This window comes from Pipistrellus kuhlii, unplaced genomic scaffold (genome assembly GCF_014108245.1).
Source record: "Pipistrellus kuhlii isolate mPipKuh1 unplaced genomic scaffold, mPipKuh1.p scaffold_m20_p_15, whole genome shotgun sequence".
In the NCBI taxonomy this organism is placed as follows: domain Eukaryota; kingdom Metazoa; phylum Chordata; class Mammalia; order Chiroptera; family Vespertilionidae; genus Pipistrellus; species Pipistrellus kuhlii.
Window position 1 is genome coordinate 5,712,259 of NW_023425460.1, and position 14,962 is coordinate 5,727,220.

At 43.1% G+C, this 14,962-nt stretch overlaps 1 protein-coding gene across 28 annotated transcripts in view; it reads left to right on the forward strand.

The window, feature by feature from the left end:
- Positions 1–14,962, forward strand: part of KCNMA1 (potassium calcium-activated channel subfamily M alpha 1) — a 669,206-nt gene that overhangs the window by 527,142 nt on the left and 127,102 nt on the right. For 15 of the 28 annotated variants that reach the window (XM_036438143.2, XM_036438144.2, XM_036438125.2 and 12 more), the window contains exons 16-17: positions 3,740–3,808; positions 13,195–13,281. In XM_036438143.2, coding sequence (XP_036294036.1) covers positions 3,740–3,808; positions 13,195–13,281 — 156 coding nt within the window. Of the gene's footprint in view, positions 1–3,739; positions 3,809–6,347; positions 6,360–13,194; positions 13,282–14,962 lie in introns of all 28 variants that reach the window. The other 13 variants (XM_045581697.1, XM_036438142.2, XM_045581694.1 and 10 more) reach the window with 1 other exon arrangement.

Sequence of the window (14,962 nt, forward strand, 5' to 3'; positions counted from 1 at the left end):
TGGACTTCTGGCCACCCCTTCATTTCTTCCGCTTTGATGAGAAACATCTGTGCAGCACTCCGCATAGAGACTTGATTTCCACTTTTGACATTTCTATATCAAAGTTGTTTAACCTTGAACAAATTGCTTAATATCCAGTTTCAGCTTTCTTATATAAGGGCCATTGGACCTTGAGCAAGTTGCTTCCCTGTCTTTGGACCTCAGTTTGTCATCTATACCAGGAGAGCAGGATCCGAAGTCTCAAAAGGGCCTCGCAATCTGTGGTTGTGGCACTGTTTGTATGTAATCACCTTGTTTACACCATTCTGTCCCTCTCCTCTTTGTCCCTTTGGCCAGTGAGCAAAGGCATGTCTTGGGTCAGAGGGCTTCTTAAAGAGAGGCATCTCTAAAGTAGAATAGGATTATCTGAGGTAGGGATTGGAAAGTTATGAAAGAGGAGTCAGAGATCTGCTGGCAAACCCCTGCTAGGCTACCAAGATGCCCAAGGCCACATAGATTTTATCAACTTTTCTGCATTAGAAAACTCCTTTCTTTGTATATCTTGTTGGTAAATGATATCATAGTAGCTTAATAGTAGCTTAAAGATATTATTCATTATCACCATGAACCATTTCTTCCCTTCTCACCTGTAGGATCAGGCTGTTAAAGCGATAAGGATCATTGATCCTATGAACTACCAGAGTCCCAAATCAGAGTGGCCGTTGCTCATAGAATATCAGCAAATTGGTCTCTTCATGATCGTGCTATGTTAAGATCAGACTTCTTGAGCTTTTGGCATTTAGCTGCTATTTATATTAGAGAAATGGTTACTTAATCTTAGTAATTTGGTTCAACAAATACTGCATACACCATCTGATATTTTAAACAGCTTAAGCTCCAGAAGTAAGAGCCTCATAAAAGGTGCACGTTAGTGGTGCTCTATGGGACGTAAATTAAGAAGACCATTTTCCCAGCTGTACTTGGGCTGATGTTTCAGCAGACTGTAATCAGCAGACATTAGAGTCTGCTGGCAGGAATCAGAAAACCTGGAAATCACCGTGAGCCCCGGCACGCCTGCCTGGAAGTGGTCCTTTGAAATCTGACTGTCTGTTGAAAGCCATATGGAGGACCATGACCTCACAAGCATGAATGAGCAATTGGTCTTATTCCCACCAGAGAGCATGATGCCTTTACCGGTACTTTACCTGTAAGTAACACATCCGCATGTATAGTGCATCTTATTATGGCACCTTGCTATTTAAAACCAACCTAACACTTCCTGAAATGGCACTTGGAATAAGCTACAGATGGCTTGCTGTGGCCAACAAAGTCTTCTGACCTTGCTCCCGCCTGGCTTCCTGACCCAGTTGTTATCATGACTGGGTTGTATCTCTGGTCCTCAGATACCCCAAGTTCCTTCCTGCCTCAGGGCCCTTGCACTTGCTGTTCCTACTCTCTAGGATGCTCTTTTCCAGATCCTCTCATTGCCTGCTTTTTCCCATCATGCTCCAGGGCCCTGTGATCTAGTGGGGCCATCCAGTCTTCAGAACAATCCTCCTGGACCATCACAGATAACACACTCTTCCAGTTACTCTTCATTTGCTTAGGGGTTTTATTTTCTGCAGAGTCCTTGTCTTCATCTGGGAATTTATTATTAATTCACTTAGGTATTTTTTTTATTGCCTCTCTCTGCCAACATGCATTTTTCTGGAGATAAAGATATTGTACATCTGTCAAGTAGTAGGTGGGATCCTTGGCAAATTACATGAGCTTTTTGAGCCTTGGTTTCATCACCTGTAAAGTAGAGATATCCACAGAAGTCTGAGTAACTGGGCTGTTATCTCCCTCTTGGGGATATTGTGAGACTAAAAGAAAAAGCACTGAGAAAGGCCATGCCCTGAGACCCAGCATATCCTCCCCCTTACAATGCTGGAGCTAAATCACCATCAAGTCACTTCCCCGCCTATCAGGAAACCATTGTTCTATTATACAAAAGCATTTGGAACATGAGTGATAATGCCCATTGTACAAACACAGTTAAACATAATAATTTTTTATTTATATGAGCTTTCATTTCTCTGAGTATATGAACATGTTGTCACCTGATTGTATCATGTTATTTACATATTTGTACCCATATAATATTATTTGTTGATTTTATACCTTAAGATAGTCCTCAAAATGTCACTTTGGTCCTGGCCAGTGTGGTTTAGTTGGTTGGGCATTGTCCTATACACCGAAAAATTACTGGTTCAATTCCCTGTCAGGTACATGTTTAGGTTTCAGGCTTAATCTCCAGTAGGGGGCATGTAGGAGGCAGCTGATCAATCCTCACTCTCGCATCAATATGTCCCTCTCCATTGTTTTTTCTCTAAAAATAAAATCAATAAAAATATTTTAAAATATCATTTTGAATGCTAATGCTTTCCATATTGCATCATACTTATTGCTTTATTACTGCATATTTAGTTGCTTTAAATTCTTTTTGCTCTGTATAAATACTACTACCTTGAACATCTTTATGCAGAAAATATTTCACAGAACCATTTATTATTTTCTTAGAACTGAACCCCAGTACGTGGAAATCACTTATTGAGCTTGTCTGTATTGGCAGTTCCATGTGCAATACTGTGGGGCATTCCAAACCAGTCCAGATCTCTTAAAGAACTTCTGCTGGCCAAAACTGGTTTGGCTAAATGGATAGAGCATCAGCCTACAGACTGAAGGGTCCCAGGTTCGATTCTGGTCAAGGACATGTACTGGGGTGTGCAGTACATGTGTCCCAGGTTGCGGGCACATCCCCAGTGGGGGGTGTGCAGGAGGCAGCTGATCAATGTTTCTCTCTCATCGATGTTTCTAACTATCTCTCTCCCTTCCTCTCTGTAAAAAATCAATGAAATATATATTTTTTTAAAAAAGAACTTCTGCTGGTTGAAAAGACAAAACTGAGATACATGGAGGCACAGCCAGAGTTAAGTTGACTAAGGGCTGGATGACATGGTTGCAGACAAGTTGCTGGAGGAGTTCTGAGAATAGAAGGAAAATCAGAGGGCAGTGGGGGCCACAGAAGACCTACAGGGAAGGTGGGGTTTGATGTGGGCATGGGAGGTGGTGAGGAAAGAGGAGAATATGTTCTGGGGGCAGGATCTGCATCAGGGAAGGCACCAAGGGAGGAAGAAGTTGGCCTCAAACCAGCCAGAGTGGCAGGCAAGAACTGTGGGCAGATGAGGTGGGATAGCGCGGCTGGAGCCAGGAGTGACGGTGCTGCAGTCATGTACCGGGCAGTTACACGGAAGCTAAGGATTATTACCATCATTCGGAGCACACAGGGGTCTGCTCGGAACAACAATATAAGCCATTTATATAAAAGACCAAAATGGAATCCAAATATCAGGTCCAGCTGCTCCAAAAACCTCCTTCCCCCTGCAGTTAACATTTTACTACCCAACCGAGAAACTAATGAATCTGGCCCAGCACAGATCCCCAGACACCAATTCCTGCCTGGGTCTGTGTCTAGACATATAGACCTGAGTGCAATTTGCACTTTGAACATTCAGCGCCTTATCGCTTGCAAGAAATCAGCTTTAATGAGGAAGCCGGAGGTGTCACTCCCAGCCCTGTCCATTTGGCACAGGGATTGTAGAAGGAGGCTCCCTTGGATAAAGACTGGATTAGGGGATGAAAGGGTCGTAACAGTGTTGGCTGGGTGGCCCTGGTCCTTCAGAAGCACTGACTGGGAGGTGTCTCCATCTCATTGCAGGCTGTGTTTTGTGAAGCTCAAGCTCCTAATGATAGCCATTGAGTACAAGTCCGCCAACCGAGAGAGCCGGTAAGTTTGCTGTGACTCCGCTGCCAGCTCACATTGATGATGATGAGTGTGCATTCTGGTCCACTTCTCTGTCTTGGGTATTATTTACTTGCTTGAGACCCTGAGGCAACACCTCTCAGTCCCTAGGACACATCTCAAGGCATGTTCGACCAGGCACTGGCTTCTCTATCCCAGACCCGCCGGGCACCTGGAGCCCCCAGGGCCTTGAGAGTGTTCCTCTAGGCCAGGCGTCCTCAAACTTTTTAAAGTGGGGGCCAGATCACGGTCCCTCAGAGAGCTGGAGGGCCGGACTATATGAACTACTAATTCCTACTGTAACACCTCGGCTGCGCTCACTGCCCAAAAAACCTGGCGGGCCGGATCAGACTCCTCTGCAGGCCGCATGTGGCCCTCGGGCCGTAGTTTGAAGACGCCTGCTCTAGGCCCTAGAGTCTAGGGAAAGGGATGAGACCAGCCCTCCAGCCGATGGTACCAACTTTCACTTTTCAGCTCTCTGCATCCAAGTGAGGTCAGACACTCCTCTTACCCCTTTTACTGTTGTGAGCACAAAGCAAGTAGACCCAGCCTCATTGCCAGCAGGCAGGGGGCAGGGCTGAGATGGGAGATCCGAGCTCTCTTGATAGCAGGATTACAAGCAGCCTATTGTGGACCATATGTGCTTCTCCAGGTGCAACCAACATCCAGGTGGCAGCGTATCAGCTTCATGGAAATTAGCCAGGAGAGCAAGGCGCAGAGGCAGGAGCCCTCTTTATTTATTTATTTTGCACGTAATTACGTGCAAATGAGACTGATGAGGGACTGGGTCTGGCTGAAACTGATAACACCCCAGTCAATAGATGAGCTCACCCTGGAAGAAGGAGGCGTCGCATTAACAAGGAATTCTGTGGATGGAACACTGTACGCATTACAGATAAAATAGAGATGATTTCTGCCACCCCTTTCCCCCATTTTTATCAGACATTTTGGAAGAAAGATAACTCATTGAGACATCTTCAGGCTTTTGTCCTCTGAAATGACATCCCTGGTTTGTTCCTAGTTGTGGTCAGGTAGTCTCCCTGTAGGGCATACACCCTTGGACACACCTGAATGACTGACCATACAGCGTGCAGGGCAAAGCTAGAAGGTTCCTGCTATGGCCATTTAAGGAGTCTCCATTATTTGGATGAATGACCCCATAAAGCCAGACCTCCAAGTGTTCAGTCTGTGTCTCCATGACAAAAAACAAACAAACAAACAAAAAACACCCTGGATTGTAAGCAAGTCAATCCAACATTCTCTGTTACCTCAACCCCAGATCAGATTGCTCCATGCCAATCTGATCCAACGTTCAGCTATTAGGAAAATCTAAATCAACCAAAAGGAAGAGAAAGTGGTAGATTTGGTAGCCACGTATAGAACATGGCTGTAGCAGTTAGTCCATACATATGTAGACACACATACTTTTCCTGTTGGCAAGTGAAGAATATTATTTGCAAAAAACAACAACAACAACAACAAAAAAAAAACCACTGAGAGTCCTGTTGTTCAGCTGATGACATGGACGTTCCTGGGACTGCTGCTTGTCCATGTTGTTGGCGATGCTCACCTGTACCTGGGCGGTTGGGGAGGAGGGTTGCAAATGATATTCTTTGTGCTGCCAACTCAGTAATTCTTTGTACAATTCAGTGTTCTCCCTTTCCTGTGCATCTCTCATCAAAGTGTCCCGGTGTGGGTGATGCTGAGTAGCCTTTCTCAAGCATTCTGGAGTCATTTCCTAGCAAGAGACTGTACTCTGAACCTTACCCAGTCCCCTCCCACCTGCCACTCTTTGGTCCCCAGGAGGGAGAGAAACAGGCTGCTAAAGGTCCCTTGTGAAGCCCTGCCCCCACTCTAAGAAAAAGAAATCAGAGCTTTCCCCGAAGACACGATCTTTCCTTTGATGGACCCTCCAGTTAATTCACGAAATCAGAGATGTTTTCAACAAAGCCACATTTGCAGATAGAGTTTTGTAGATTTTTTTTTTTTTTTTTAAGAAAGGGAAAAAAGAACTTGTCTGGCTTTGTTTTGGCTTTCTGTGTGCCTTTGCCAGCTTGAATCCTCAGATGCGGCTTGGTCTCAGTGTGAAGCTCATTGGTTCTTGTGGAAAAAGGTGTGTTTGAAGGAATGTGAATCGTGCCTGTGAGAAAACACAGGGCTTATCAAACACAGCGCCCATATCTCCAAGAATCGAGTGTTCGACCCTTCCTGAGGTGATACCTTGGATTTTCCCCCCCTGCATTAAAACATTTCCCATTTGCTTTCCTCTCACACTTCTGAAGTGACCAGGTGTTAAAATCCGAGAGCCCTGCTCCTCTGTCCACCCCAGCGCCCCAGACTATCCTGAATGACCTTGTCCCTCCACCCCATGACACTGTTCTCATGCTTTGCTGAAAAACCTTGTTTTCACAATGTATCCTTCAAATAATTTGAAACAAAGGTTTTATTCCTTCTTTTCCTTCTGGTGTCAATCAATTTATTATCAAATTGTTTGATCTTAAATTCTTTTCTTGTCGTTTTGCAGAAGCCGAAAGCGGTATGCACTCTTCGTTAACTTTCCTCCCAACCTCCACCCTCTATCTTCACTTCTAACCACAAGACTAACTATTTGTCAAGAATTCAGGAAGATAGAGATTATATATATATATATGAGTATATAATCTCACTCCCTCATCAGTATATATAGATATATATTTATATATAATTATATATGTATATTTATATATAAACCCCTCTCCAACTAGGGGACATAAAAATTGAAAGTAGCACATTGCTTTTCTTGTTTGACTTGTTGATTCTTTTGGATGACGCACTAACTTCTTTGCAGGAAAACTTAAAAAAAAAAATCAAAAGACACAATCCTGTTTTGTCATGGCACCAATGATGAGAACAAATCTATTCAAGTTGAAAAGGAGGACGCTTCTGTCCAGCCCTCGGTGTCTGTTTCTGTCCTGTCCGATTGTGTCGTGGTGTCCACCAGACTCTGGTTCCATTTGTCTGCATCCCACACCCACATTCCCAGTGACCCCCGCCTCCCTGTGTCCACTTCCCAGTTGGTAGAGCAGAATTCGTGTCCTTTTATCCACAAAACAGAGACCAAGCCCTTACACTTACCTCATTTTCCTTGCACTTATTTAGATGCTCAGATTTTGCATATGTATTTCTTTGGAAGTAACTCTGATGAGTACTGTCTATTGAGAGGAACTCAGAGCTTCTGTTTTTCTGAGGGTATTTGGGCATATTTCTAAATATGATGTATCGAAACATTCACCGTATGACCTCACCTGTTTTTGCTGCTGTTGTATGTTGCATGAAGCATGACCGGATCCTCATCGATAGCTTTTTTTTTTTTTTTTACCATTTTGGGTTAATATTTCCCGTGCAGATTCTTCAATGTGTTCTCTATCTAAGGGCGTGTTGTTGAAAACATACTGTTGAGATGCCTCCTTATTCATCTTCTCAAGAGTTGTTTTTCTCTGTGGTTGTAATCACCGTCACATGTTTGTTTTGTAGTGTGTGTGTGTGTGTGTGTGTGTGTGTGTGTAACTCTTTCCAAAGTCAGGTTCTCTGTGGTTTTGTGAGTAGATGTGTGAAAATAGAGGTGGCTTCCTGTCAGTTTGGTATTATTGACATGATCCAACTGCAAGAAGTTACTGCAACACTTTGCATCGCCAAAGGGCCACAGTGGTTGCACCTGTGCTGTTGGCCTTGGAGTCCTTTTACCATGTGGTGAAAGCATGTTGTGATGTAGTCATGACTTGTCCTAAAGTGTACTAGAAATGACTTGGGTTGTTCCCAGGCTAAATATTCAGCACTGTCCTTGCCAAATGAACTATTTCTTCTCCTTCTCATTCGGCCACTATTTTCCTTGTGTGCAAAATCTATTGGAAAATGCCATTTCTAAAATTATTGAGATGGAATCCGGGTAAACATGTCATTGGTGGACCTCAGTGGAGGTCACTGGAGTCTTACCGACTGGGAGCAATCTTTATGATGCTGTCTCTGTGTAAGTGCCCTGGGTTCCAGTGTGCTGAGCATGGAATCCACACTGCGGAATGTGTGTGTGTCTAGTTGTGTGGGACTATGGCAGATATATTTTAAGATCCAGAAGAAATGAAAAGTTCCTAAAAGGCAGCAAGAGTTGAGAATTGGGGTTTCTGGACGCTGTGCCCTAACACAGCCCATAAACTGCCAGGCAGCTGTGCTCTCTGAGTTGGGAACCAGTTGGTTCAAACAAAGTCCCACCCAACAACCATCGCACATGACCTTGTGTGGTCAAAGGGGCCACTTTCAGTGGCTTGATCCCTCTGGGCCTGGCATGAACTGAAGTTCTACATGGTTATTATTCTCTTGTTCTAGGTAATGAAGTCCCCTTAGCTTTCTAGATTCAGCTATAATTGCAGGGTTACCAAATACAAAGTATGCTCTCATGAACGTGATATGTTTGTAATTGCTCAGGGAATGGTACATTACACCTACCAGATATTCGGGAGTAAAGAGACTTACACCTGTCATATTTATCCATAATGGAGAAGAGTTTCCTTTAAAAATATCTCTTTCAGTTGAATTACTAATCATGGGTTGTCTCTCAAATCAACAAACAAGTGAAGTTCCTGGTAATTGGTGGAGAAATAACAAGATGTTTCCCAGTTGTTATATATAAGTGGTGGAGAAAGGGAAGACATCGTTTTGCTCTATTAAGTCCCAAATCGTCGCCCTAACCCAAGTTCAGTAAGAGATACATAGTGAAATGCACTGCAGCTTGAGACCTGGCTCTCCCTCCCTCCCGAGGGCACTCGGCAAGCGGTATTTCCCGGTGGACTGAGCTCTGTTAGCCAGTTTCAGGGGAATGTGTCTTACGTTTAAGAACATATTATATTTCAGATCTAAGTGAGTGGTGTTTTCAATATTGAAATTAATGGTTTCAACTCCCCGTGAGCCTAGCTGTTTACTATATTTGTATATTTGCATATTTATGCTTAATGTCTCTGGGATATTGTTAGCTTACTTGCTAACCCCGGGCCTAGAAGAAGTGTGGTCATTCCTCCCATAGGCCTGACTGGTAGGAACTGCAGGTGGGCCTTTGAAAGATTAGCTGTGACTCCTTTTCTCCTTAGTAGAGAGGGAAAGCAACAGTTTTGGAACAAAGACCAATGACTTAGATTTTTCACTCATTCCACAAAGAGTTGAAAAGTGCCTACCTATTCCATGCAGGGCTCTAAGCTGGCTGCTATGAGAAACTAACTTATAAAAGTAAATAAAATATGATCTTACTTTTCACTCCTTTATGCACCTATGAGTTCCCTACAAAAAATATCTGTTCTATATAGTGAGCGAGGAGCTGAGGAATAAGTCTAGATTCAAAACTAGTCTGAAAGCAAAAGAATAAGAATCCTTGGGGAAGGGACCACACCAACCCTTGGCCTCCATCTACCACTGAATCTTTTCAGTGGAAATTAACAAATCATAGAAGGAAGAGGATAATTTACAGGGTCCTTGGAAACCAGGGCAAGTCCATGCTGCCAACAATATGTCCCTATTGGAATTCTGCTAATTGATAGATGGACTTTTTTCCTTAGAGATTTTCTTGATTCTTCACATGACAGTTTATCTCTTGAAGTTTATCTCTGTCTGATAAGCTAGTAAATTAGACAGAATTGGAGCCAAAGACTGATTTAAAGTGATGCCCAGGGAGCTAGACTTTTGGCCATCATCAGGACACACAAACTTAACATTGGATATTTTAAGACATTAAAGATCTTTGGAAAGATTTACATATTCCCATTAGGAGTTCAATGACACATTCTAAGGATAGCAGGCACTTTGCAGGAGCAAAAAAAAAAGTTACTTCTGGTTCAGATGCTTATTTTGTTATATTTCAAGAAGATGAGGATCGGTACTTCAAACTTTCTAGATTTGGAATGTATATAGAAGACTTAATGTCAGAAATACCAAAAAGAGTAATATATTTCCTCAAAGAGACTTTGAACCTCTGTGCCCTTACACAGGGAGCAATGTATATAGTGGTCTCTGGGTCAGGCTAGCGTGCTTCTCTACCAAACCCTTAAATAGGCATGCAATCCAGCCCAGAGAGCCTCTTTATGTGTCTAGATGTCTTTCCTTCATTACCTCAAGAGCTGGGTGCATTTTTTCAGCCTCATGCACCTTGTAGAGTTGATTTAAAGCCTCCCAGCCCTGACCAGAAGAGAACAAGAGGACATTCTGGAGTCACCTGGTCAGTGATGTCCTTGGAGGTCCTTCCAGTGTCTAATATAGGGGTGTCGAACTCAATCAGAGAAGGGGCCAAAATCTAAAATCCAGCCTAAATCGCGGGCCGAATGGTTTACTGAACAGTCATAAACTGTCATTGTGATGGAAACGCAGTGGAGTGCAGTGATGACAGCGCGTTGCGGGCCACATTGCAAGGCCTGGCGGGACGGATTTGGCCCGCGGGCCTTGTGTTTGACACATGTGGTCTAATACAATCAGCCATACAGTTTAAGGAACAGAGAGCTACTCTACTGTGTAGCCAAAAGCCAGCCCAAATTAGCCCATCTACAGGTACTGTACAGGAATAACATCTCTCAGATACTGTGGTCAGTGAAAAGGTCTTTCGGTGCCCATAGGTTGTTTCTTAGCACCAAGGACAAAATGGGAGCTGTGATGCTCCTCAGGTGCTATAATCACCTTGCTACTATTAATTGTGACTGTGTATTAAGGATTTACTATCTGATAGTCACTCAGCACGTAGTATGTGCTTTAATTTTCTTAGCAGTACCCCATTTTTCAGATGAGGAGAGTGAGACTTAGCACCGTCCACATGCTCAAGGCCGGAACCTGAGGCTTTAGGCCTGACACGTGCACCTGAGTACTGGTACTCAAACACCAGCAGCAGCACTGAGATCTGAATACAGACTTGCCTTACTTCCATACCTGAATCTTTCCTCTCCACCCTCAAACTTGACTAGGGCAAGTGGAAGGTGTAATAAATTATCTCAGCCTGTGTCTGTGGATTGACAATCCCATATCCTTACTGTAGGCCAGTTGTTAGAGAGCAGAGGCATTGGAAAGGGACTTTTCATTGGCAGGAACCTTGCAAACACCTCCATGGCATAGTGGGGTTGACCATCGAAGTGCAATTTCTGAAGCATCCGATGTAAAAAAAAAAGGGGGGAGCAGGTTCTCTGTGAGGCTCTGTGGTGCATATATGTCACCATGACATTGATGCCTGTCAAATTTCCTCTTTTGAATTATGTTGCTGAAATCATGATAGGATATGTTTTTCACCAGGGAAGCTTTTTAATACTCTTAAATGAATAGTTGTCTATTGGTAGAACTTTCCAATTTTGAGGAAGTTGCTCCTTTAGAGTCCAGAAGTACCTGGAGTTTTTCATTATGTCCTTGTCCATTTTTCTAAAGTGCACAGTTAGCTCTTCACCCTGTAACTTCACCAAATCATGGGCAGGATGTGTTCCAACTGGGGAAAAGCTGATGATCCCATTGAGAATGGAATATCCTTTTGGATTCCCCCCTCCCCCTCAATAATAAATAATAAAAGGAACAATAACCAGTAGACATAGAGCCTTCGGTGCATTATGTCACTGAAGACTATGATGATCATCCTCACCATCTTGTGGGTGAGGAAATTGAGTCCTAGAGTTGTGCTGTCACTTGCCCAAGGCCAGATAGCTACTGACAGGCCATGCTGGAGTTCGGACCCAATTTCTGGTTGCAGGGCCAGGCCCTAGAACTGCCTTGCAGGAATGGGGTAAGAAAGTATGCCAAGTCAGGAATGCTGTCCGTCTAAAACGTTGCATTTATTGGGGAATCTGGCTAGCCTGTATTAATTGGGTCCCTCTCTCCTCATGATCATGAAAAGTCAGAGGGTGGGCGACAAACGTGAAGAGTTGGTGCAAGGGACCTCCCCAGCGCTGCCCTGGGTGGCCTGCTGCTGCCTCACTGTTGTCTGAGGTTCCGAGGAAGGACAGTCAGGTCTTCCTGGACTCTTGCTATTATTTAGTGTTAATAAGAGCAGTGACACGGGATTGGTTTCCTTCTGTCAGGCCTTGTTATGGATAATAGGGGGTGTTCTTGGGACCGCAAATCATTATTTTGCAATAACAATCTACTCTGTTCTCCCAACAGAACAAAAGTTCACCTGGGTCCTTCCTGTATTGCTACAGGCATACCGCCCTGTTGGTCACAGCACTTTTCTGCAATGATTTTACCAGCAGAAAAGGATTACATGTTAATTGCCATCCTCCATTTTGATTGTTTTAGGCAGTTTAGAACTTCCTTTAGCCTGATTCCAAACATCTATTCCATGAAACACCTGATTTTCAGATCAGACTCCCTCCGTTGTATCTGTTGCTGAATTTAGAGTCCCTAAATTCCATATCTATTGAGCCCAGAGTCTCATCTCAGTCTCTGTGTATGGCATTCCTGGATTCTGCTTTTGATCTGCAGAAAATTAAATTTGTTTGTTTCACCCATTTCTTAGATTAGGATACATTTATCTCTTCTGTCAGTCCTAACACAACTTGGTCAGCTCATCTATCGTATTTATACCACCTTGAAATAGGACAGTGTATATGTAGGTTCATACTTCCTTAAAGGGGAAGTCTTTTTTGTGGTAATTTGCATTTGTTTTCTAATTACAGTTTGCCCCAATCAGTACGTGCTAGACATGCACCTTATTCAAAGACTCTCTTACCTTTTGTAAAGGGCAGGTTAGAATCATTAAGTATTTCTGATTGCTTGCATTTTGTTCCCCCTCCCCCCCACTGTTCTCGTGGACCCAGTTTTTTCCACACAGACTGCGCATGGAATCCACTTCCATGTCCTTATCATGTCATGCAGATGTTCTTGCTTCTGCATTGGTATGGGTGTCTTGTACCATTCCCTGCAGTGGTATGTGGTGTGTATACATGTTTGTTTCTGTATGCATATAGGGGTCCCATTAATGCTCTGTCATCTAACTAAAAATCGGTGTAGCAATAAATTTATAACACTCAGTGTTGACCATCAACAGCATTTTCTAAGGGGTACATTGTTGGGAATTTTGCTTCAAACCAGAAGCCCACGATATAATGGCAACCCCATTATAAAAACCTGGCCCTGAAACCTAGATTTGCTTTGATTTCTGCAACTGGGAGTATGCCAACCTAGGAGTTGAACTGCCAAACTTATGATGACGTTATCCAGTTAAGTGTGTGGGACAGTGAACCTTAAGCTCTAGACAAAATCTTAGGGGACAGCATTAGACTAGTGGGCCCCCTATACAATTAACAATACCGTGTAGCATTCCAGATTTTGCACAGAACGTGACCTGACAAATGTGTCTTCTTTGTTTGTTTTTGTTCACTGAGCAGTATATTAATTAATCCTGGAAACCATCTTAAGATCCAAGAAGGTACTTTAGGATTTTTCATCGCAAGTGATGCCAAAGAAGTTAAAAGGTAAGAGTTTGTTTTCTCCTGCCTTCCTTTTCATTCCAGCATAGACATCTTGACCCCCTGAGGTGACCGGGCTTCCGTAAGCACAGGGCCTGAACCCCAGAATGTCCTAACAGGCCTTTGGGCATCTTCCTAACAAATCTTAGGAAGAAGGGATTGTGCTTTCAAATGTTTCCATGGGCTCCTCTTCACATAACCAGTTCCACATCTTTGACTTTGAATGACATTCCAGAGCTAGGAGAGACTGATTAGCTCCTCCTCATTTCCTAAAAAAGGAGCCAGAGTTCCAGAGAGCCCAATTGATTGTTGCAGGCCCCCGATGCTTGATGACCCAGAACCACATAGCATAGGACAACTGGCTCCTCGTCCAGTGCTCTTTACTGGAGAATTATCAGTGTTTTTTTTGTTTGTTTGTTTGTTTTTTACTTTAAGTGCCAAATGGAATCTCTAAAGGTTTGGATTAATTTCAGATGAAATACTGAACTGGCCATATTTCTATTTGTGGCCTTCTAGGTAAGTGGCTGAAGTTATCAAGGATAGTCAGGATTTCGTTGGCCTCAATGGTTTATGACATTTAAGTAGAGTAAGCCCTTGATTTTTCGGATCTCGATTTAATGGACTTTGGATTTAATGAACAAAATTTCCCCCTCCGTGTGTCATATGTGAAAGTTAACACACTGCTAATTTTAAAATGCTTTTAGTCTAGAGTAAGTTATAATTTAATTAACAGATTATATTTTTGTTAATTCATTATAATTTTAAAACAGATTTTAGCGAATAAGCCATATATTGGAAAAAAACACTGTAGTAATTTTGTTGACATAAATAAATATTACATATTGACAACTATAGTCTACTTATTTAAATCCAAGAGTTTCAGTTCCTAAATAATGTTCAGCGAATGATTAGCACATGATCACACCACTTCACGAAAGATAATTGGTTCTGTTGTCCCATGGTCTGACTTTCTGCAGCAGTTTTAACACTTTAGCCCATGTTCCTATGTGCGCTAAGCCATGCCCCAACTCGCAGCTGTGTATATTTGCTGACTCTCGGTGACTGGGGAACGTATGCCTTTACTAGACTTTTTGAGTTTAATATGTGTCAGTCTGTTCTGAATACCAGGTACCAGGCATTGATGAACTCTTTATTTCCTCCTTTCAACAACCTTATGAGGCAACATTACTATTCCTATTTTACATATGAGGAAACTGAGGCACAGGTTGGTTAACTAAGTTGCCCAAGCCACACTGCTCGTTTAAAGCCAGGACTTAAAACCAGGAAGCCTTACGTTCTTAATTATTTGCCAAGACTGAGCCTGACACGCTGAGCACAGAACTATGATGTTTGACAGCTGGTGCTTACTCATCATGCACTCTGCAAACTAGCCACCAGTCATAACAGCTTTCAGCGCGGAAAATGCGGTGGAAAAGCAACAACAACAATTTAAACCGAGCTATCTAATGGCTTAAATTTACTTCTGCAAAATTTCTATTACGCAGGCGCAGAGGAGGAAAACCTTTTTATGCAATTTAGGGTCCCCACTGTCTTAGGAGCACCCCAAGAACTGGGTCCACCAGAGACGAACCTTGGGCAGGGAGATGGGACTGAACACCCTTTTCCTATTCTGCAAGAGAAGGTTGTGCTCACTGCCAGACTGAGGCACAACAGTGGAAGCGGCATC